This window comes from Lepidothrix coronata, unplaced genomic scaffold (genome assembly GCF_001604755.1).
Source record: "Lepidothrix coronata isolate B3197 unplaced genomic scaffold, Lepidothrix_coronata-1.0 Scaffold246, whole genome shotgun sequence".
Lineage (NCBI taxonomy): Eukaryota > Metazoa > Chordata > Aves > Passeriformes > Pipridae > Lepidothrix > Lepidothrix coronata.
Window position 1 is genome coordinate 545,464 of NW_016690426.1, and position 23,248 is coordinate 568,711.

Below are 23,248 nucleotides of genomic sequence, written 5' to 3' on the forward strand. Positions count from 1 at the left end.
GCCCCTGCTGAGCTCTGCCCTCAGCCTGCTGTGCTCCAGCTGAACACACCCAGTGCCCTCAACCCCTCTTACGGCCCCTCTAGGCCCTTCCCCATCTCCGTAGCTGTCCTTTGGGTGCTCTCTAACAGCTTTACACCCTCCATTCAGTCCTAAGATTCATCCAAGTGACAACACTTGGGAGCTGAGATGTGCTGGAGCTTTACACTGGGCTGGGCCTTGCACACAGATGTTCAGACTAGGCTCCACTTGCAGGGCAAATTAATTTCTCATCCATTCATTCATCTCATTTTCTCATCTGCTGGGTCCCAGAGGTGCTGTTTCCCGGGGAGACAAACACAGCAGAGTGTACCAGGACACCCCTTTTGAACAGAACTTGTTCTTTCCTCCTCTCCATCTCTGGCCCCTGTCCCTAAGGCAATAGGAACTGATTCTCCAGGACTGTTCCCAGGGATTTGAAGAGAGCTGTTTGATCCTGGTGTTCTGCTGGGATCACAGACCTTGTTTGATCAGCAGAGCTGGGCTTCTGCTGAGCTTTGGACCAGTCCTCACTACCCACTTAACAAGGGCTTTGAATATACTCTGAAAGAGAGCCTTGTTTAAAAAGTAACATAAAATTGACCTTTAGAAGTCCCAAGGCACCTTGATCACAAGAATATTCTCCACTTCTGTGCTTTTCCTTGCTTTCCAAAAGAAAACCCACACCAGTGGATCATCAAACCCAAATAGATCCACTTTCTTTGCCAGTTTAAAAACTCCCAGTGGGTCACTTCTTGATTTCATCCATCTAAACCTTCAGCAGGACATAGTATTTATTTCAATATTATCTTTCTGCCAAATCCAGTGCAAATGTAACCGACTTAGATATTGAATTGATTTTCAGTTTTGTACAGATAATTCATTTTCTCCCCAGAATTCTTCCTCAGTTCTCTGGTATAAATGGCCCTGCTTCAAAGACAGTTATGTGCTGTTCTTAACCTACTGTTCCCATCTCAAAGCTCCCAGGAACACAAGTCCCAGCAGCTTAATAACTGAGTTGTTGTGCCTTTGGGTTTCTGCCCACGCTGCTCTGGAGATGTCTCTGCCTGGGACAGCACATCTTATCTGTGCAGGCCCCTTTCATTGGGAGAGAGCTGGAACTGTGCTATGGGAGCAGCCTTTGGGGCAGCAGCCTCTGCTGGATTCACACAAATGAAGAATTTAGAGAGCTGGGTCACTTCCCAACTGGAATGTCAGGTAGTGAGAGGCTCTGAGCCCAAAAGGAAACCAAGGCAAGTTGGACGGGGCTTGGAGCAACCTGGGATAGTGAGTGGCATCCCTGCCTGTGGCAGGGGTTAGAACAAGATGGGCTTTAAGGTCCCTTCCAACCCAAACCGTTCCAGGATTCTTTGATTCTATGAAATAACTACTTGTGAAGAGGGAAATTGTTTTCCTGGAAAGCTCTGTACACCCAAACTCCTTTCAATACACAGAGAAACCAGCTCCAAGCACTAAACTGAAAGTTTTAGTTGTACCAGTGCACAGTTTTTATCTGATATCTTGCCCTGAAAGCAAAACCTTACTTCCTGCATATTTCTGAAGGTCCATCCCCTGCTCCTTGGGTCGCTGAGCCTGTGCTGGAAAAGCCACACTGTGACATTATAGAGTGGCAGGAACAGAAAAGGGTAGTTGGGTGCTGAATGTTGCAGTTCAGCTGTGTGCTCTCTGTTTATTCTGGTTTTGAGGACAGGGTTTAGAAATACTTTACCAAGAACAAAAAATACAACAATAAACCCCCTGCAAATAAACTCACAATAAAATCAAGCACGAAATAGTAACTAAATGACTGCAACGAGCATCCCAAAAAGGCTGAAGAGATGCTCTGATCACAAGGACGTTCCCAACCCCTCTGTTAGTGCCACCAGTGTGTTAAGCAAGAATAAATTTTATCTTGGCATTCAAGAAATGTAACAGAAAACTCTGCTGTGTTCCATTCCTGTGAATGATTTTATTGTATTTGAAGTTTATGTTCCAAGTTATTAAAGTGTGAAGATCTTAACAATCTTTCCAGCAGCTCAGGAAGGATGGGCATAGAGAATGTGTGGTTTTACAGGCACTTGAGATGTCCTCTCCTTGTAGAAAAGGAGTACATTTTGTTTTTATTTTATCCATTGCCTTGATAAACAGCAATGGTTCGATCCAGAGGTGGCTGGAAATGAAATGAAGGAGCCTGTTCATCTCATGAGCTGCAGCTCAGGTCACTCATGGGTTATTGTTTAAATTTCACTGGAATCAACATTATTTCTGATGCCTTTCTGCATAACAACCTCTGGCTTTTAGACTCTTAAACCCAGGAGCCTGAAGGCAGAAGGTAAACCCTGGTATGGGCCAGTTGCTGTAGCTGCAGGAACAATTCACTCTCCCAGCTTGGCTGGTGTTGGTTACTCAGGATGTGAACTTGGGGTTGTTCAGAAGGGCTTGTCCAAGAGCTGTACAAAGGGAGGGAAACGTGCAGCTCACGCTTTTGGAGCTCAGACAAACCACAGGCCATGACCAAAGTGTCACTGGATGCTCCATGACTTAGAGCAGAATGGTCCTGCTTGTCTCACATGCCACTGTGGTTTGGCCCCGAACCAAGTCTCCCTCTCACAAGTCAGACTTTATAGGAGAAGTTCAGCCTGTGACAGGGCACTGGCAAAGCTCACTTTAGGCTGAGCTCTTGATGTAGTGACAGGAGCTGTGCTCTGAGCGTGGCTCAGGGGCTCAGTGACCCCAGGGGAATGACTCCCTGCTGCTGCACCAACCTCCCAAGGCCCCCCAGGAGCTCGTTTTCCCCCTCTGGGGCTGGCTGGCTCTGGGGGGTGTGAAGGTGAGGCTGAGCAGCCTGGAAGGGCTGTGCAGCCCAGCTGCAGCCAGGGCTGGGGGGGTTGGTGCAAGCAATTAGATTTTCTCAGGTCTCGGAGAATGAGCCTGGAATCTTGCCAGCATACATTGATTTATAACTTCTCAGTTGACTCTTGCTTTTAGTTAGGCTGGAATCACTCTATGAATGGAGCTTTTTAAGGGTATCAGGACCAGAGTTCAGTTCTGCCCAGAGGCAGGAGCTGCCAAAGTGTGCAGAGAGCAGGATGTGCCTGGCAGCTCGGAGGAATCTGGTCTCTTAATGAGTGGGTGTGGACACAAACCAAATGGGCAGTTTGACAGCTAATTAATTTATATTCATTCACAGCTTTAGATGGCAAACCAGGGCTGTTGGTTTATATTTTACTTAGGAAATATCATATTCAGTTGCCCAGAGAAGCTGTGGCTGCCCCACCCCTGGAAGTGTCCAAGGCCAGGTTGGACGGGGCTTGGAGCAACCTGGGCTAGTGGAAGGTGTTGCTGCCCATGGCAGGGGGTGGGACTGGGTGAAGTTTAAGGTCCCTTCCAAACCAAACCAGTCTGGTATTCTGTGATATCCTTCTTCCTTGAATCTCTTCTCTGCTGTGTCCATGCCTCTACACCCCAAAAGGTGTTTGCTGCCCATGAGGATGAACTGGTGCCTGGCAGGAAGGCTGCTGTGTGCAGGGACACCTGTGGCTTTTAGGGGTGATGTACATGTGGGATGCAGAGCTGCTGGCACTGGTGGGTCCTGCTTTGGGCACTGCTTGGCTCCCTGTGCTCTGCAAAGGCACAGATGTGTTGGTCTGGGGCAGCAAGAGCTCTTGGAAACTCCTGAGCTCCTTCTAAACAATCAATAAATCCCCCCAAAGCAGACATTCTGTCTGGAGCATTTCAGAGCAGACCACGAGTCCCACCAAGCAACAGGGCCCCAAGAGCAGGGCTGTAATGGAGACTGCCAGGTGAGTGATGCCAGGGGATGGATTACCCATTCTGTCTGTCACCTGTGTGTGCATTAACGACTGTGTTTTGTGAGGGGAAGCCTTTTTTATCACCCTTCCCCATGAAAGGCTTTTCATTCTTATTATGAATTAAAGCTCAAGTCCATTCTTATTTAACTCATCCCTTTAATCCTAGAAAATGCTGTGCCTGGCAGAAGGCTCCCATTTCCCAATAGACTATAATGAAAAAAATGACGTGAAAAACATTCCAAGTTTTAAGAACATCTCTGTTCTGCCAAGAAGAGTGTGCCTGTGGAGAATATAGTCTGTTTTGGTAGTAAAACTACCTGTCCACTGCACAGAGGCCTTGGAAAGTTATCCTTGGTAACTACTGCAGAGGTGCTAACTTACAGGCTGGCAGGATTTTAAAGGATGTTTTGGTCTTTATGGGCTTAAATGTAAAAACTGAAACTGCAGGGGAAAAAAATCACCCCAAAATGATGAACTCGTAAATTAGGTGGACTTGGTTCCTCCAAATGCTGGGAAAACACACTTCAGGTGCCTGAAGATATTTAGTGCTGTCTGGCTGAAGAAATAGGCAGGATATTTAATAATGTGGGAAATATTTCAATTAGCCAAGCCTACACACTCACAAAAGTGTAATATTGAGGTTGGAAGTGTGAGCTCACTCTGTAACACTTTCCTGGGGATGAGGAGGTGGTGGGACAGGTGCCATGCAGTTGTCATCAGGGGCTCAGCCTGCACAGACAGGTGCCTGGAATCTGGACTTCAGTTTGTTTTTAAACAAAATACATTTCTGACAGGCTCGAAAGGGGCAGAGTGTGTGACTTTGGAGAGCTAAACATTCGTTCTCTTCTTCGTTGAGTGAATGGCACAAACGCCCAAACTCGTTCTCATCCCTGGAAGTGTCCAAGGCCAGGTTGGACGGGGCTTGGAACAACCTGGACTAGTGGAAGGTGTGCCCCCATGGCAGGGGGTGGCACTGGATGGGCTTTAAGGTCCCTCCCAGCTCAAAAAATTCTGGGATTTCTTGTTTCAGGGAGTAGTTTTATTTCGTGATTTATGATCAAGGATGTCTCTGTTAGTCCAGCTTTGTCAGAACACACCCACAGGGCAGCTCTATCCCCTTTTTCTCATGGCCCAGCTCCTCCTGAGAAATTCAAAATAGGGGAGTTCATTCCAAGGCAAGAGCTGCAGTAATTAAGATCATGGGCTTCAATCTGTCAACTGCATTCCAGGGGATAGCTCCTGGCATGAGAGGAATGGGATGCTTTTTGATGTTATCTATGAATTGTGCCTGTCATTGACTCCAAAACAAGCTTTAGTCTGTGGACTGAAGTGGCAAAGCAGCTTCTTTGTACCAGGATTATGATACTTGAAGTAATTTCCTCTTCTTTCAGAACTTATTCTGGGTGTCAGCCAGGAAATATTGCTGCTTGCCTGATAGATAAGAAACACAGAGCTGTACTGCAGGACTAATGCTGTTAGAACTGCAGCAAACATCTAATGTAAGATCCTTCTGCAGTGTAGACGACTTGCTTCTAATATTAATATAATTAAGAATAGTTCTGCATTCTGCAAGTTGCTGTAAGGCTATAGTGTGATGGAAGTTTTGTAGATTTTCTGAATATTTCAAGAGTCCATCTTAAGTAATTCAGAAGTATTAATGAGACAACATAAAGGCTAGATTTTCTCTGGTCAAATTAATTTTAAAAATGGATCAGTTTTGAAAAAAATATACTCTAAGTAAATACGTTTTTTCCCCAAATATAAAAATTATACTTGCTTTTTGAATTCTCTTATCACTAGAATCTCTCTGTGCCTCTAAATTTCCTTTCCAGAAAACGTTCCCTGTAGAAGAGACCTGTGTAAACGTTATGTACAAAATATTTGGACGTAGGGATGGATCTGTGGGAGTCTGTGGCATTGTGCTGGCATTTCAAGGTTGTTTCCAACCTTAAGTGTGAAAAGCAATTTCACCTTATATTCTGTAACTATTAAACAGAAGAGTAAAAATCCCTACTTTTCGTAATCCCTTTTCACAACATTTCACTGTGATTTACCAGCAGAGGGAGATCGCGTTCTTGTTCTTCTTATTTTCACCCTGGTTGCCTCATTGGCTAAACTCTAATGAAAATCCTGCCTTGGCCAGTAGAATATGTTGAAATTTTTGGTAATATAATGCTTGTCAAGGACAAAATTTTAAGGTGTCATTTAGGTTGGAAAAGCCCTCTGAGATCATCGAGTCCAACCATTGACCCAGCACTGCCAAGGCCTCCACGAAATCGAGTCCCAGAGTGCCACATCCATGTTTTCTGAACACCTCCAGGGACTGTGGCTCCACCACTTCCCTGGGACACCTGTTCCAATGCCTGACCACCCTTTCCATGAGGAAATCTTTCGTAATTCCAATCTCGACCTCCCCTAGCTCTTCCTTTCACCCTTGTTTTGTTACATCTCTACATCTAGTTCTCTATAAATAGAATTGGATGTAAAGTGCAGGAGTGCACACATCCCTGGGGATTTCTTGGAGAAATCAAACGAGAGATCTCCATGGGCTGGAAAAGGAGCTTGGGCTGGATGTGGACACCCATGGCCAGTGGAGTTATTGACAGTTCAGGGGCCAGGAACCCCACACTGCCTCAGGCACTGTATTTAATACACAGCCACAAGTCAGATGTGCATGATGACATGGCTGTGAGTAAAATAGCTCGGAATTGTGGATAATTGGCATGAATTTCCTGTGTGCAGAGTTTAAAAATTCAAGTATGGGATTTATTGACCTTATGAAACTGGTCTTGAATTGCATGGTCCTTGTTTTGCTTTTCAGTGTGTGATACTGCTCCCATTGTTTTAATCAGGAAATACATTCCCTTTCTCATTAGATATTAAATACCTTGAAATCTCCATCTACTCCATTTTTTCCAAGGAAGCAGGGAGTCAGTAGAGCAGGTCCTGCCTTGGTCCTGTTCTTGCCCCATAATTCCATTAATGAAGGCAGCAAGCCTGCTTCTGAGCCAGAAACAAAACTTTTGACCCCTGCCTTCTATGTCATGGTCACAGGATGGCCTGTTTTATGAACCAAATGTTTTATAACCAAAAGCAAAGTGATTTCATCTTGCAGATGAGGGATGATTCAGTGCTACAGTGGGGTGAAATGGTCTCTTGGCTCAGGCACAAGGTTTATTAAACAAACTACTCCAGTTGCTACAGCTACTTATGCCTGTGCCTCGCTCCTTTTGTCTATTATGTGCTAGTTTGAGAAGTGTTGAACTCTAGATCAAACTGACATTCAGATTGCAGCAAACTTCTGTGGGGCACAAAAAGAAGATTCAAAATGGCAAAAGGTTCTCTGTAGGACTTGTAGACTCTTCACAAGGTAGAACACACAGCATCTGAAAATGTCTCATTTTTACAACCTTTCCATCAAAAGCTCTCTGTCATCAGAAATTTTTGCAGTACACAGAGCATTCGCCTGTTTGCTCTGAGTCTGCTGTAAAGCTTTAATTGGCAAAGCCTTGAAAAACTAGAGCAGACTGAGTTTATAAACGAAGCAGGAACCCTAAAATACAGGATAGTCAGAATTCAGCCAGACACTGTAAGTGTGAACAGCTCAAAACAGATTTCTGCTCCCAGCTTCTCTCGTTATACCTGAGGGGCAGGAGCAGGGAATATAGCCTTAGCTTGATTTCAGATTCAAACCTTTTGGGAAAGTGGAGATCAGAAGCTTGCAGTTCTTCAGAATCTGGATTATCTATAAAAATACCATTTCCTACAGAGGTGATTTTGCTGGAATCCCAGGGTTTGTTTCCTTAACAAAAGTCATGTGGATTCTGGAGAAAACCCACAATCTCTGAAGAGTCGGAAGCCAAAAGTCAGGCCAAAGTTACAGAGATCCCATTTTTATATGAAATCATAATTTTTGTATTGTTGGTAAAGCCAATGCACCTCACAGGAAGATGGGAATGTGCTGGGAGTAAAAGGCTTTGAGATGATTTGGTGTAAGGGCTCTGTGGTTCTGTCTGCAGGAGAGCTTTTAACCATCCCAAGTGACCTGCCTTGGTCTCTGAGAGCAGAGACAGTCCTAAAAACATGCTGTCCAAGTGTGAGAGCAGCTGCACAGCTGAAAACCAGGAGTCACAGGCTGGAAGAAGGTCAGGGTTTATTTGATCCCTTCAGAGTCTGAACCCTCCTCACATGATTTCATTCACGTTACAGTATCTCCCCACAAAAGTCTTGCAGGTCTTTTCAGGGCCTCTGTAGATGAATGTGAAGATTATACCACACATAAGCACCGATTAATCCATCAGCCCTCTCTCTTTTCTGCACTTTGTTGTTTATCTTTCCTTGCAGATCTGTTAGCAGCAGCTCCAGTGAGCTGCCTTACCTGCTTCCAGGCTCCCCAGCATACCTGCTAATTCCTGTTGTAGCATTCCTGTCCCAGGATGGCACTTTAACCCTGCCCTTCCCAAAAGCAGCACGGGTTCTGCCTGCACACAAGCAGCAGTGAATGTGCACCTCTCCTCTGCAGGACCAGAGTGTCTGTGTACATAAAATACACGGACAGGACGGGCTAAGAAAACTCTCTGTCAGTGAAGCCGAGAGATCTCACTCTGCAATACACACACTTGTCACAGGGAGAGCCAGAGCCACCCACCCAAAACAAACTGCAACCCGTCCCTCCTTTCCCACCATTAGTCGAGTTCAAACAGAGAAAAGAAGAAAAGGAGGGATGGGACTTTTAGGAGGAGTGGGAATAAAAGTTTTAAATGTGTGTGGAGTTCCAGAAGAAACAAAATGTTGTCAAATATCTGCGACAAAGCAGTCCAGAGGATCTGGAATACGTGCAGAACTTGCTGGCCAGGAGGGAGGTGTCGTGAGAAAGAGCTCTGGTAGTTGCAGCCTGCTGTGAGTGGTCCATGGGATCCCAGGAGGAGCATCTGCTTTGGTATCAACAGTTGCTCTGTATTAAAGAGCAGCATCAGCTTTAAAAACAATCATTTTGAGATTCTCCTTGAGATGAAAACTTCAGGTTTTGCAGTGGATTCCTGTTTACTATGAAGGAGGATGAACGGTGCAGCTCTTTCCTCATCAGCAGCCATGGGATAGTAACAATTTTTAGCTGAGAATTACAAAATGGGGCAGATTCAGACACAAGCCCAAAGGGTGAAAAGTACCTTATTTCCTTCCCAATCTTCTGAACTAGTATACAAATTTATTCTTTTTATTTGAGACAAGCTATGAAAAGAGAAGGAGTTAAATGACTTAACTCTTTACTTCACCTCATCTAATAATTTACAACTATCAAGGATAAACATGTAGGGATATATATAAATATATATGGACTATTTGGGCCATGCTGTGCCATGGGCCTGACCTTGGAGTGCTTGTGTTGAAGTTCTCACCCTGGCACGATGTCAAAATGTTACTGCAGAGCATGTCAGAAGGAACACAGGGATATTTTTTTTCAATAGATGATTCTTTGGCAAACTATGAAAATAATTTCATTGGAGAAGAAGGAAAAAAAAAGTCGTTCCTCTTGCTACAGGGCTTTCTTCCTGCAAATTTCAAAGGCCTGTTGTGAATAATAGTGTCAGTGCTTCCAAGCTTCAAGGCTATTTTATAGTGGAAAGTGTGAGGCAACCAAAATAAATATCAGTTTCCACTGTTACGAAATAAAGGTTTTGCTTTATGTTGCACCTTAAAAGCCATGTTCAAAGGCTTTATTTTAGAGACACAGCAGTGGGTATCCCAGAGGGTTATTTTTTCATACAGGCACTAGGTTTGCTCTCGCTTGTCTACATTGAAAAGAGGAATAATTTAAGACAGAAAGCACATGATGGCTTTCTTTATGAGGCAAAACCTAACAGGAATTAATCTTCTTAAAGGACCGAAGGCAATCCCTAAATCCAAATGCCGCCAGTCCCTCGGGTGCTCAAAATACATATTCCTATTTTATGGCATGAATGCATCTCTCCTTACAAGATCTGTGAGTATTTTTGACAAACCTGGTTCTACTTTCCTGCTAGTGGAGTTACAGATGAGGCAAGTTTTCCATGGTTTGGGGTTTTATAGCGAATGCTCTGCACAGCTCTGGTTATGTGCTTCCTTCTCATGACATCAGTGCTGAAGGGGAGAAAGAATGTAAACATCTGTTTTTTATAATTCAATTTCAGGCTTATAACTTGATTAGGATAAGCAGTGTTTCTACATGATTTATTTTCCAGTCACAATAATGCGCAGTTTTAGCACCGGCTTGAAGATTAGTAAAATAAGGATGGAAACTAATGAGGTAAATCCTGCTTCACGGTCCACCTTTGTGAGCTGCACTGAATGCTGTGCAGGGGCTGGATGTCCCTCCCCCTCGGTGTTCACAGCGATGTCCTGTTGTGCAGGATGCAGCCCATGGAAGGCAGGCTTGTGACAGCAGCGCTGAGGTGGGCTGGAGAACTGGGACTTTGGCTCCTGGCTCTCCCCAGAGCCCTTTTGTGTGGCCTTGGATCAGCCACCCAGGACTGGGCTTTGCCTGCTGGGATGTCACTGCATCCTTAAACAACTAAAGAGATTGAAATATAGGACCTTTAAACTCTTCCATCGCTCGAGCAGGATTAAAACATCACTCAGGCCACTTCCTTTTCTTTGTTGTCCAGGCTTTTTCTTTCAACAGGGACTGCCAGTGCCTGGAGCCATAGTCCTAGTCACATTCTGGGGTCTTTACTACCCCATTAAACTATTAAAAGTGAGAATATGCCCATAGGTGCTGAGCAGGGCTTAGTAGTAGTTGTGGAATTGTAACTGAAGCCAAGGGAGAGCTGGGGCAGCACCACGTGTGGGAACCATTTCAGTCTCACAGCACGTGTTTCCAGTGATAAAACACTACATGGAATCTCAGGCTCCTTTGGGTTGGAAGGGACCCATCTTGTTCCACCCCCTGCCATGGGCAGGGACACCTTCCACTATCCCAGGTTGCTCCAAGCCCCGTCCAACCTGGCCTTGGACACTTCCAGGGATCCAGGGGCAGCCACAGCTTCTCTGGGCAACCTGTGCCAGGCCCTCCCCACCCTCCCAGGGAACAATTCCCTCCCAGTACCCAGCCTCACCCTGCCTTCTGGGGACGAGCCGAGCCAGCGCCGCGTCCTCACCTTTGGCAGCTGCGGGCACGGCCCCGGGGCCGTGAGGGGCAGCTCCGAACGCAGCTCTCGGCGCCCCTTCCCGCCGGGGAGGCGGCCAAGGGTGAGGGGGGACGGCCCTGAGGGGAGAGAGGGACCCCGGGCGAGGGAGAGACCCCGGGCTGAGGGAGGGAACGGCCCTGAGGGCAGAGGGACCCCGGGTGAGAGCGGGAACCCGGGTGAGGGAGAGACCCCGAGGTGAGGAAGGGACCCAGAGATGAAGGAGAGACCCAGAGATGAAGGAGAGACCCCGAGGTGAGGGCAGGACCCCGAGGTGAGGGCAGGGGCCACGGCGGGCCACAGGAGGCGGCACCGGCGCTGGACCAGGGCGGGTCGGGCACCACCTCCGCCCGCAGCCGGGGCTCCCAGGGCGCAGCCCCGTCCCCATCCCCATCCCGGCCGGCAGCAGCACCCCCGCGGCACGGCCGGGGCTCAGCCCTGTCCCTCGGGGCGGTGCTGCCCAGCCCTGCCCGGTAGGGAAGGCGGAGCGGGGCCGCAGCCGCGCGCAGACAAAAGCGGCGGCGCTTCCTGCGCTCCGCCCGAGGGGAGCGGGCCGTGGGCGCCGGGCCGTGCGCTCCAGGGCTGTCCCCGAGCTGTCCCCGAGCTGTCCCTGGGCTGTCCCCGGGCTGTCCCCGGGCTGTCCCCGCTGTGTCCCGGGCTATCCCCGCTCTCCGCTGTCCCCGCCGTGTCCCAGGTGCCTGTCCCGGGGCCATGGCTCCCGGTGTGAGCAGCGGGGCTCGGGGCGCGGGCGCGGCGCTGCTGCTGCTGCTCGCCCTGAGCCCCCGCGCCGTGCCCGAGCCCGAGGCGGTGCCCGACGGAGCCTCCACGCTGGCCTTCGTGTTCGATGTGACCGGCTCCATGTACGACGACCTGGTGCAAGTGATCGAGGGCGCATCCAAGATCCTGGAGACGTCGCTGAAGAGACCCAAGCGGCCGCTGTACAACTTCGCGCTGGTGCCTTTCCACGACCCAGGTAGGGGATCGGGCAGGATGGGCAGGAGCCGGGAAGGGCAGCAAGGAGCTGCCGCTCAGGGCCGGCTTTTATAAAAGGTTGTGTATCCCGCGCTTCCAGGGACTGGAGCCTGGGCATTACTGTCCCATCCTGACCCTCCTCGCCGTGCGGGTCTCTCCGCTCGGGAATTTGCCGGGGCCAGTAGTGCTTTGTGACCTCCACCTCCCTGTCTGCCTGCAGAGCTTCACAAAGCCTTCAGGAGCAACTGGAGCGGGCTCGGAGTGCGCTGTGCGCACCAAAGAGCAGCCTAGGGGGTCAAATAATTGTCTTTATAATTCTGGTACGAGCTGATGTGGCTTCAGTGACCTTCACGTGTAGTAGTAACGATGCTACTGAGTTTTTCATAGCACTTAGGAACATACATAACGCAGTTACACTTTTCCTCCTGTCTTGTGGTCCTGTGTTTACATTCAGTAACTTGCAGTGAAACGATCCAGAAGTTTTACATGGTCTGGCTTGTGTGGGTTTTTTTTGTTTGGATTCTTATTCTTTTCCCTCCTTTTACCTTTTTTCCCTTCTGCTTTACATTGTGCCTTTTCTTCCAGCATCTGTTTTCTATTCCCTTCCTACCCCTTTTCTCTGGCTTTCTTCCTCTTCCCTTGTCAAATATCTTCTGCTGACTTGAAGAGGAAATAGGAACAGGATGCCCCAGGCTGGTGATGTGTGCTGTACTGTGCAGTAAAAACTCCCTGTTAAAAAAAAAAAAAAAAAGAGAGAGAATCAGAAAGTGGGAAAAAAACCCCTTGAAAATTACCTTTGTGGCTCTAGTTTCCATGGAATATCTCAGAATACGATATTCCAGAAGTCAGTTCTTAAGAGTACCATTTTTGCAGGGATGATAGCAAATGAAAAAAGGCAGCCCTTCTATTTCCCTCAGTCACAGGCACTTCTGCTTACAAGATGTGTTTGCTATTGGCATAAATACCTTAAACCATATGCTTGGGAACTTAAAGAAAAACTTGTCTTTGTGGATTTTGCTGCTTTGCTATCTATAGGCTGTATAGGTTCTCTTTTTGTTTCTTATAAAGAGCCCATCATTGTGGTATCAGAGCATCCTATCCCAAAATAGTCTCTCTCTGTACCTTACCTTTTCCACCTTTGCATCATATTCTCTTTTCATCTTCTTTACCTTTTGGTTATTTTATGGAACAAACTTATATGGGACTTTAAAAGCATCATACCACGGAAGTGAACAAGAAGGGAAAGATTTTGGTCACGTGTAGAGCCTGGAAATCTTTTATATCCTTCTGGAAAATCGAGCTGATAGATCTCCTTGGAGCTCTTTCTCCTTGGATGGGGTAGAAGATCAACAGGATGGGTTGGGAGTGTTTTGATTTAATTTTCTCTCTATAATAGCTCTTTATACATCTTCAGTGATCAGAAAGGGATTCACTCTGAGAGCTGATAGATCTATTTTTCAGAGGGATTGTGTAAACACTGCAACCACGACAGCAAGAAGATGAGCCTGTGGTGCACTTTTAGTTTGCAGGTTTGGGAGGATGGTCCTTTGTTCTTGTGCATCTCAACACTCAGCTTTCATCACAGGCCACTTTCAAATCATTCCAACAGCTCTTTATTTCTTTCTCATCCTACAGTTTTTCACCCAGTTTTTCTTCTGCACATGGTCTCCTTTTCTGTCCCTTTTCCCCCCATCCTCCTCACTTTCTCGCTCCCAGTGTCTCTCTGGGATTTGTGCTTGTGTTGCAGGCGGAGTTCCTTTATCCATGCTTTGCTGTGCCACCTCTCCTTGCTCCATCCAAACTCACCAGCAACAAATCTCCTGCCACCTTCCTCTGCCTGAGTCACATTTTCCCACTCACTGACTCCTTGCTTCCTTGCCTCCTCCCCCCTTCCTTCTCTTCCCACAGGAGAGCCCTTTCCTTGGCAAAGGTTAGGTTTCACTCAGTGGAGTGACAGAGCCTTAGAGCTGCAGAGGGTGACCCCCAGAGCAAAGAGCCGCTGGCAAACGGTGCCTGGGGATCCAGTTACACCTCTCTGCGGGGAAGCCCAGCTCCCCTTGGGGGGCCTGGCTTTACTGTGATGGATAACTCCTGAGGTCAGAACGCTGCTGGGGAGGGGAGAACCTACAGTTTCCAACTTCATTTTGTCCTGGTTTCTGAAAACTCTTTCTCTGGGTCTTTCTCAGAGCTGGAAGGACACCCACAGGGCACGGCAGTGCCGGCTGCGGGGCGGCTGTACCTCACACCTGACGCTGCCCGAGCCCAGGCACTTGAAAACAAAAGCAAGAGGTGCTGCTGTGACCACTTCAGCATCTTTTTTTTGTGTCTGTAGAGAAGTAACTTTATTCAAAAATCTAATCAAAAATATTGCTTGGCTTGTGTTTCACAGCATCCAATTGATTTATCTAGTGTTCTTTCTGAAGGCTGCTCAACTGACTTGATGAGCACAAAGCTATTTTTTTCTCAAATTGTCTGGTTATTTACTCAATTTTTCTTCAACAAAAAGAAGCCTTATATGTAGCTGCACCACGGACAAATTTTCTTGATGTTTTTTTGAGCTGCTGTGGTCTGTGAGGCAAAGGGGACTCTACAGGGGGTACAGTATCAGTTGGAACTCAGGTCCAAGGAGCTGCCCTTGCTATAAAGGTGTCCTGATGCAGATATGCTCTTGAGAGGTAGTTACAATTTAAATTTGGTGTAGATTGGGTTTTTAACTCCCTTGTTTTCCTGATCCACGTTGCACAGTGTGCAGTTTCAGTGGTGAACATGGTGGTGGTGCTGGGTTGACGATTGACTTGATGATCTTAAAGGTCTTTTCCAGCCTCAATGATTCCACGGCTGGGATATGCCAACACATTGTCTCTGGTGGTACATTTATAGGTAGTGTTATGCCTATTGCTGTGGTATTTGGGAACCACAGCAATACAAGTGTATTTTTTAACATCAAACCTGAGGTGGTTGGCAGAGAATTATGGCCCACAGAAAAAAAATTGTCATGGGTTTCACCTTCCAATACTGTGGACCATCTGATGGGATGCAAAGATCTCCATTTTGGAAAACCCTTTTGGTTTGGATTCTGCTTTGTGAGTAAACATTTGCTTTAACAGGTTACAGGGAATTTTTTTATTGTGGTTTTTCAATACCTAAGCATGATCACAGAAGCTTTGTAGATAGTGAAAAGGGCTGTTAACTAAGAAATCTCTTAGTGTTCAGTGGAAAAACTCGGGGGGAGGGGGAGGAAAATGCCCCAAATTAAGAGGAATTGGCTCAGGAAAATTTTGTATTGGAACTGAAGCTTAAGATCAGCAAATGCTTTTGTAATTGCGTGTTGTGGGTCCTGATCTACTAACTCCCATTGTATCCTGTGGAAACGGAATTGGACTCGGAATGTCTTTATTTAACATCTGAGGCCAGCTTTGCTATTTTTTCTTTATGCCATTAAGGAATTTTGGAATGGAAAATAAGCCAGAGAGGACAAATTCATCCCTAGTATTTTTCTGTAAAGCTAATGGAATTATCCCAGCCATAACTCACTCTGTGTGATTTAATCAAGCATTCCTTTGGTGTGAATGGCTATTTTATAGACCACACTCCAGCAATTAATTACAAGAAAAATGAATATATAACCTCTGGACCTCCTAGTGCAGAGGGTGATGTTTGCTGTTCATACTCTGCATGTCTACAGATGTCTGCCTGAGCATCTGCTGACACTCTTCTTACAAATCAGACAGACAACATTGTGTGAGAAATGGGAAAATGTTAACACTGCTTAGTTCACATGGGGAAACAGTACTGAACCTAATCACATAGTAAATGTGTGGGAGAACTAGAAATACTCTTTTTTTTCAGAGTAGAGCTCTGTCCTCTCCTGGAGTGAAGGCATGGAATTGTTTGTAACTTTAGAACCTGGAGTCTCCTTTATTAACAGACTGGCAGTGCTGTGTCCATGACACGGGCAGGCTGCTGAGCCCCACACCAGCTTGGATCAAGTTCAGGAGGGCATGTGAAAAGTCTGGAAGCTTTGGGGTTTGCAGGTTTGATAGTTTTTTTTGGGAGTTCTAATGAAGAAGTAATGTCTTTTCCAGAGGAGGAACATAAGAAATGAAAATTGGGCTATTAGTGGAATTAAAGGTTTTCCTACTTGCTGATAGAAAAAGTATTGTGGTTATGCAGGCACAGGATGGAAAGAGAAGAATTGCCCCAACTCTGTTTGGTAAAGAAAATTATGCTCTCCCCTTAATTCAAATAGTTGTCTTATTTTGATAGTCGAGTGGCTTTTATATTATTACCAAAATCCAAAGTGGGAAAAGAAGAATGCTAATTTAAGCAATCTGATTCCTGTTTTTCCAGTGCATCACAGAACATCAGGTTAAAGCTGCCACAGCTAGTTTTTCAGAGTAGTGTTCTTTGGTGGCCTCACATTTGTGAACATCTTATCTAAAAACTCAAGGCTGTGTAAGGGTTTGGGGTTTTTTTGGAGGTTGGTTTGTTTTGGACTTCCTCAGAGACAACAATAATGAGTGCACGTCCAAGTTCTGAGTTTTTCTTTGGCATTTTAGGAGACACAATGTAAATTTACAACTGTTCAGTGCTGTCTTGGTGTGTCTGAAGGCAAATGATAAGCAGAACTGGACATAATAACTGTGAATTCTGCCCTTTTGTGCTAGAACTTATAAAATCTAAATGCACCTACAGGTATTTTCCATCTCTGAGGCTTTTGTGATCACTGTATTGCCCGTGTGGGAAATGAGGATTTGAAACCTTATTGTCACCCTTAATGGAGACATTGTGACAGCTATAAATGAATTCCATGTGATTGCGTGGATGCTTTCTTGTTCCTCTGGAAGGATTTATCTGGGGTCCCTCTCAAAGTAGCTGTTTATACAGATTACAGGAGACAGTAAGTATTGCCAGTGCCAGAAGCTCCAAAATCTGTGAGCCAGCCAAAATGTTGTGACATGATCCAAAAGGCTGCTAGAGCATCACTTACAGCTTATTTTTCTACTGTCTTAACTTTGCCTGTCCAGCCTCGAAGGTGTGCACAGTGGGAAATTCCCCCCTGATTCCTGAATCTTTTTGGCAAAGGAAAGGATTTTATCCCTGTTTTTATTTGAAGATACAGTGGAGGTTCTTTTCCTTAGGAAAAAAAGTGATAATGCCTCAAATACACAATTCTCTTGAATTACAAGTTATTTATCATGTTACATTTCAAATTGTTGCCTACAGAACTTAAAAGCTACTTGTTCTGTTTTGCTTTGCTCTCCTGAGCTCCAAGTGGTGATAATTCCATGGAAAGCTCTGCAGCTCATTAGTGATGTATTCCAGTGTTATTCTGTCCCCATAATTACTGCTCATGTCATTTAGCACGGGAACCCTCCTGTCAGCAGGCACCCAAGTGCTGTCTCAGTGTACTTAAAAAAGGGAAACAGGATAAGAACAAAATAGTGTCCAAAAAAATCTGTCTCTTGGAATCTTTGGAGTGAAAAGCGACATTATGGCTAAAGACAAAAAGAAACATCCACAGAAAGATCTTTTCCCAGTTCCTTAACCACTTTTTAAACAAAGAAACTTCCCCTGTTCACCTTCCCTTCTTCCTCCTCCCTCTCTGAATTTATTTCCCAGGAGTTCCAGCAGCCTGTGTTTCACAGTCACACGCAGAGACCCCGTTAATCCTGTTCATGGCAGGGGTTGTTTCACAGCAGGTTACAGGGCTTGATGGGAGCTCTGTGGCATGGAAAGAAAAGAGCAGTTTCTGCTGCTGTTTGCATCTCCTGGGTCGGTTTAAATGCACACAAATCAAATTCCTAGTGATGGGTAAAGAGCAGATATTTAATGCAGATCCTCAGGTGCTTTTAAGCCACGAATAAGCTGTCCCTCCCTGAGACTGATAGATTCTGTCCCTTTTTCATCTGAAAAACAGTTATTTTCTGAGGATCGTGGTGATGAAGTGAGTAAACAGGCATGCATATTGTACACATCTTTATCTCACTTTAGCTGAGGCAATAGTGTTCCTTGTAAGGTGAGCTGTCAGAGAAATAGAGGGAGGGGAGTTGGCAAGGAGGCTGCTCAGGGAGTATTTGCCCGTTTCTGCTTTATGTGTGTGTTGGAGCGTGCTTGGAATTTATACCAGAGTGGGTTCAGTTCAGTCAGCTGAGGATCTGGATAAGATGGATTAAGGAGTATGGAAAAGGAGCAGATATTTAATTTAGGTAATGGATTTTGAATGTGACCTAAGGCATGACAGGAGGAACCCTTTAGGCAGAGAAAACCCTCAGATGCAGTTGGTACATAGTTTCCAATCAATGGTTTGATTTTTGGCATGTGCTGTGGACTTTGGTTTTGAAGGAGACTCCTGCCTCAGAGGAAATATTGAGAACACATGTTTTTCAGTTTGCAAATGGCAGAACAGTCTTCTCTGTTGAAAGAGAGTGATGGTGTTACTTGACTGGCTCACCATGCCTTGAAAATCAACAGTTTTGTGAGAAGAAATAAGATGGATTTAATGAAAAGTGCTCTGGGCTGGCTGCTTCCTTTCCTCCAGCCAGGGAGAATGTGCTTTACCCCTCAGCCACATTGTTGGACACAATGTGTTTTTTATAACCGTTGCCAGTGTTTAGGATTTCCTGTTTGAGGTGTGTTGCTCTCCTGTCTGATTTATGGGATCCTTCGGTGATGCCTGCAGTGAATTCATGCTGTGCAGTTGTTGGGTGAGCTCTGGGTTCAAGATTTTGCAAAGGGATAGTTTGCAGTGTTACATTTTTAAGTGGCATCAGGGTGGTTTAGGTCAGGCACATCCCCTTGTGGTCTGTGGTTAAACTTCCCTTGCTGCCTTTTGAAGAACATCTGCAACCTATTCTTTGGTGACTGTGGGTGTGAGCTGAGCTTTTCCCTGGTTTTGCCAGAGGAGAAGCACGATGACTTTGTGTTCCTGAAGCACTTGAATGGCATCAGGTTATGTCAAATACATGAAGCCATGGCACTGAGGACAGGATTAATCCCATTTCACTTCAGGCACTCAACTGAAGACCCTCAGCTGAGAGACTGGTGACCCAAATGCTCTTCTGTAAATCAAAAACGAAACTGGCACCTTAACAAGCAATTAATCACCTGGGAATGTCCAGATACTCCTGGGAGATCTCATTTGCTTTCGCTGGCTGCAGGGGGAGCAAAGCTGAGTTCAGTCAGAGCCCTGAATGTAGAAGGTCTGAAGTGAATTAAGAGGCTTTCCAGCGTTTTCCTGGGCTGGGCCTGGCTGTCCAAATAATGGTCCCCGAGGTTTGTTTCCTAGGCAGGTTTGCATCCTGCCAGAGGGTACCGAGTGCTGAGCATTCTGTCTCAGCTAAAGGAGCAGCACTGGCAGCTCCCAGGCTGATGATCCCGTGGGACAAGCCCCCCTCAGGGACTGGGATGCACGCTGCTGCTGCGGATTGCAGATGTAAACAGGCTGTGTGTGTTTGTGCAGATATGTGAACTTATTGTTCTGTATCCCCCCTGTGCTCTTTCATCTTCATTTCCTTTGGCATCCTTGCTACTCCTCTTCACTCTGTGCACTTTTCCAGCTCTGCTCAAGTTGTAGCCCTTTTCCCAAAGCATTCCTAGCCACAGATTGGGACCTGCAGAGCATGACTGGTCAAATACATGCATGTTTGCAAATGACAGGTTCCCAGAGAGCCAGCACGCTGCAAACAGCTCATGCAACCAGGGAGACCTGGAAGTGTTGAATTTATTCTCAGTGGTGGTCCTGTGAGCAGTCTCATCCATTCTCTCTGGAACAGCAGCTTCCTTACTGTGTGCTCTTGGGAATACAGCAGTTAGTGTGTGATACAGGTACAGTGAGTAAAGATGATACAGCTTTAAAAGCCGACTTCACAGAGCCAAATTCCCAATATCAACTTCCTAGGATAAAGTACAACCAGCAGAGCTTGCTCTCCAGTGAGATGGAACCAAAGCAAAACGGGACCCCAGTTCTCAGCCTGGAGAGACCCTGCTGGAGTGGGGTGAGTGGGGGTGGGTTTGTGCCCGAAATGGGAACGTGTTGTGCTGCTGTAGGCCCTGTGAGGGTCTGGGTGTTTGCTGGGATAGCAGCTCTGGGCTGTGGCTGTAGGTTGCTGCTGGAGCCCTGCCAGCCTGTTTCAATGAGATTCCTGGCCTGGGGGCCGGGGGGCAGCAGGAAGCCATTGGAATTTTCATGCCTTGGACACCAGTGTATTTTCATGAGCTGAAGTGAAGTGTCTCTGGGGATGGTGAATATCACTGAAACATTTCCTGAGTTCTCTTAAGCTCTACAATGGTATGTCCGAGTCTGTTTTCCGAAGGATGGAGCTTTTTGTTTAGTTAGTGAGGTCTTAGTTAGTTCACTGGACTACTATGCTTTTGCACTTGGAATTTATTGAGGAGCAGAAGAAGAGGAGGGAAGTTGTGCAGCAAAAATGAAGTGCTCTGCCTTAGAACATCTAGGAATGCTGTGGTTTCTTTTATGTCCCCATATTAATTTATATTTCTGTTTACTATAATCGTCCTAAGATTGTGACTTCACTTTTCTTTGGTGTCTTGGGTTTTTTTGTTTGTTTTGTTTTGGTCATGTCTTTCCCTTTTTAAATTTTACATAAGCTGAATCAAAGCACAGGGAATTCATGTGACTTACCCTGAGTCACAGTTCTCTTGTGTTAACCACAAAACCACAAATCGCTTTTTTTGGTCCCTGAAATGTTTATTCCTTCTTTTCCTTTCTTTCCTAGTCTGTTGGACTCCCACATCTTTTTATCTTCTTTGTCTCTGCATTCAGCCCATCCCTCCCTCAAAATTTCCATTTCCAGTTTCAGAATTGGATCAGCTGACCCGGATATTTTGTTGTCTGAAATCCTGCTGAATTTGTTGACATACATTTTCTTAAAGTTGTAGCTGTAGTGGACAAAATATTACTTCTCTGCACTGCAAGCTGCTCCCCTCTCTGTGGCTGTGGCCTTTGATCCGCAGCCACGAGGGGCCGTCGCAATTCCAGGTTCATTCCCAAATGGTCCAGATCAGCAGAGGCTGCTGAAACTCTTGGTTAGGGTGTGTACAAACCCCTGGGCTGCCGAGTGGAGGAGGTGACAGCTCGGGCTGGCCCTGGAGAGCCAGGCTGGCAGTGGGCTCAGCTGGCAGAGCTGCAGCGGGAGGGGAGTGGGTGTCCCCGGAGCTAATGAACTGGAAGGACTGAGTTACATGGGATCTGTGTGGGAATCTGGACAGGCTCTGTGAATGCTGACAGTGGGGGAAAAATGTGCTGCTTTGTGTGTCAAGCTTTGTTCTAAATATTCTTGCTGTGGCCCATGCTTAGGGTGTGAAAAGTGGGGATCATGTCACCCTCGAAAGCTGAACTGAATGTCATTCTGTCACCTGAAGTGAGCCCTGGTATGGGGAGATGAAAAGAATGTGTGTTGGCCAAATGGCATTTTAAAGAACGTGGCGATTTTACCATATCCACCAAATGTTTCAGTGTCCTGGTGCTTTGGCACAGCCACCTCTAGTGATACCTGCCCCTGGCTGGGATTTGTTTCAGAGGGAAGGCACAGAAGTACTCCTGGTGTTAGAGGTGTATGGGAGGTTATGGAGATGGAGCTTTTGCTTAGCAAGTGGTAAGACAGGCTGAATTCCTTTGTGGAAAGGACAGGAGGGAACAACTGGAGAGATGCTGTTCCATCCCTGCTTCGTGGGGATGAGTCTTGGTTCATCTCAAACCGTGCTCTTCACAGAACAAGAAAAGCCCTGCACACATGAAGCATGTTTGGAATTGACTCTTTAATTTGCATAAATCCTGTTCAGAGGTAGATTTGTAGTACATAAGCCCTTTCAAACTGTGGAGAATTTTGGCTGTGGATATTTATGGAATGACTCAAGCCCATCTCACCTTTTGTGTTGTAGCTACGTAACGTTAAACAGTTTCTTGGTTACTTGCAATGAAATGTCCCATTGTGTGGATATAAAAGCCTTTTCCCCCACTTTGATATTCTGTCTCATTGAACAGGTTTTGATCTTGGTTAACATGGAGTAAATCCAGAGTAATTCCATTACAGTCAGTGATGTTAGTTTGGATTTACACCAGTATGACTGAGCTCAGAGTCTGGCTTTGGTTGTCTGCCTTCTTAATTTGCTAAATATTACATCTTTCCCAAATACCCTTTCTCATCTTGTCTTCAGACCTTGCTGGCTCCTCCTATTTTCCCAAATTCCAAGAGTAACAACATAGGTGAAGTTTACTTGATGAAAGATTGTTTAAGCAGGGTCTGGTTTTTATTAGCTCAGCTGGTTTTCATTTTTCCAGCCCTGTTTGAAGTCTCCCTGTGCTCAGGCTGGGCTCTGGATCCATCCTGCTTTTCCTTCTCGACTCAATTTTGTCCATTAGGAGTGGGCTGGTTTAAATTACAGGGTGCTCCCCAGCGTTATCCTTCAGTAAGAACTGTGTGCCTCATTGAGATTTCAAAGCAGTTTTTAACTCCAAAGATCAGAAAAAGAGAAATAATTATGCCTTAGGGCATTCCTGCTAATCAGCAACATAACTTGTTTGGAAGGACTTGGTAAATGGGAGATGTGACTTCGGAGAATGAGACGAATTAAATTGTTCCTGGTTCCTTTGTAGAAATGTACTCTGAACTCTCTTACAGAGTATTTTAATTGACCATGTGTTAGAGACATCTGGGATCTCATCTAGGTTATTCCATTAGTTCCACTGGGTTTGGTTTTCGGGTTGGAAGTTTGGACAGTTTTGTCTGTGTTTATGTAGCTTAGCTGGGACATTGGGGGCTTGGGCCTCACAGTCATGCCAGAAATTAATCCATAATGTTTGTATTGCTGTCTTTACCCTTGGACTTCTGCTGGTACAGTATCTCTACACTCCTGTGATGATAAATAATGCTGCCCAGGATATCCAGCTCTTGCTCTAGGGATAAAGAAGGGATGGGAGATGGGAAACACCACCTTCTTTGCAGTTGGGAGACCTCAGGCACAAAGTACTTCAGCAAAACACTTCAGAATGTTTTTGTATATACTCTGTTGGTTTTGATACCATTTTCACATCTGCTTAAGTGTTTTCCTGAGAGAGGCCTGAAGATTTGCCTCTGGCAGCAAAGAGAATCTGTGGCAGAACTAGTGATTTAGACCTGAGTGCTCCTGTCTTAACCACTGGCACGCTATTTAGCACTGCAGACACCTGAACACGAGCTGCAGGAAAGCTGGATCACTGTTCATGTCTGTGCCTGAATGTCTCCTGAATTCCATGGAATGACAGTCTTCACCACGGCCGTTCCAGTG

The 23,248-nt window shown here is 46.0% G+C and overlaps 1 protein-coding gene and 1 long non-coding RNA gene across 2 annotated transcripts in view; one reads left to right on the forward strand and one right to left on the reverse strand.

Moving 5' to 3' along the window:
* Nucleotides 1-7,866: 7,866 nt before the first annotated feature.
* LOC108507220 lies at nt 7,867-11,309 on the reverse strand. Its single transcript, XR_001878037.1, has 3 exons — nt 10,919-11,309; nt 9,827-9,944; nt 7,867-8,940 (listed from the first exon to the last, which is right to left on the reverse strand). It is a non-coding gene; the product is annotated as an uncharacterized LOC108507220 (long non-coding RNA).
* Nucleotides 11,310-11,698: 389 nt separating this feature from the next.
* HMCN1 (hemicentin 1) overlaps nt 11,699-23,248 on the forward strand; it is a 161,192-nt gene continuing 149,642 nt past the window's right edge. The window contains exon 1 of the mRNA XM_017834940.1: nt 11,699-11,960. Coding sequence (XP_017690429.1) covers nt 11,699-11,960 — 262 coding nt within the window. The remainder of the gene's footprint in view (nt 11,961-23,248) is intronic.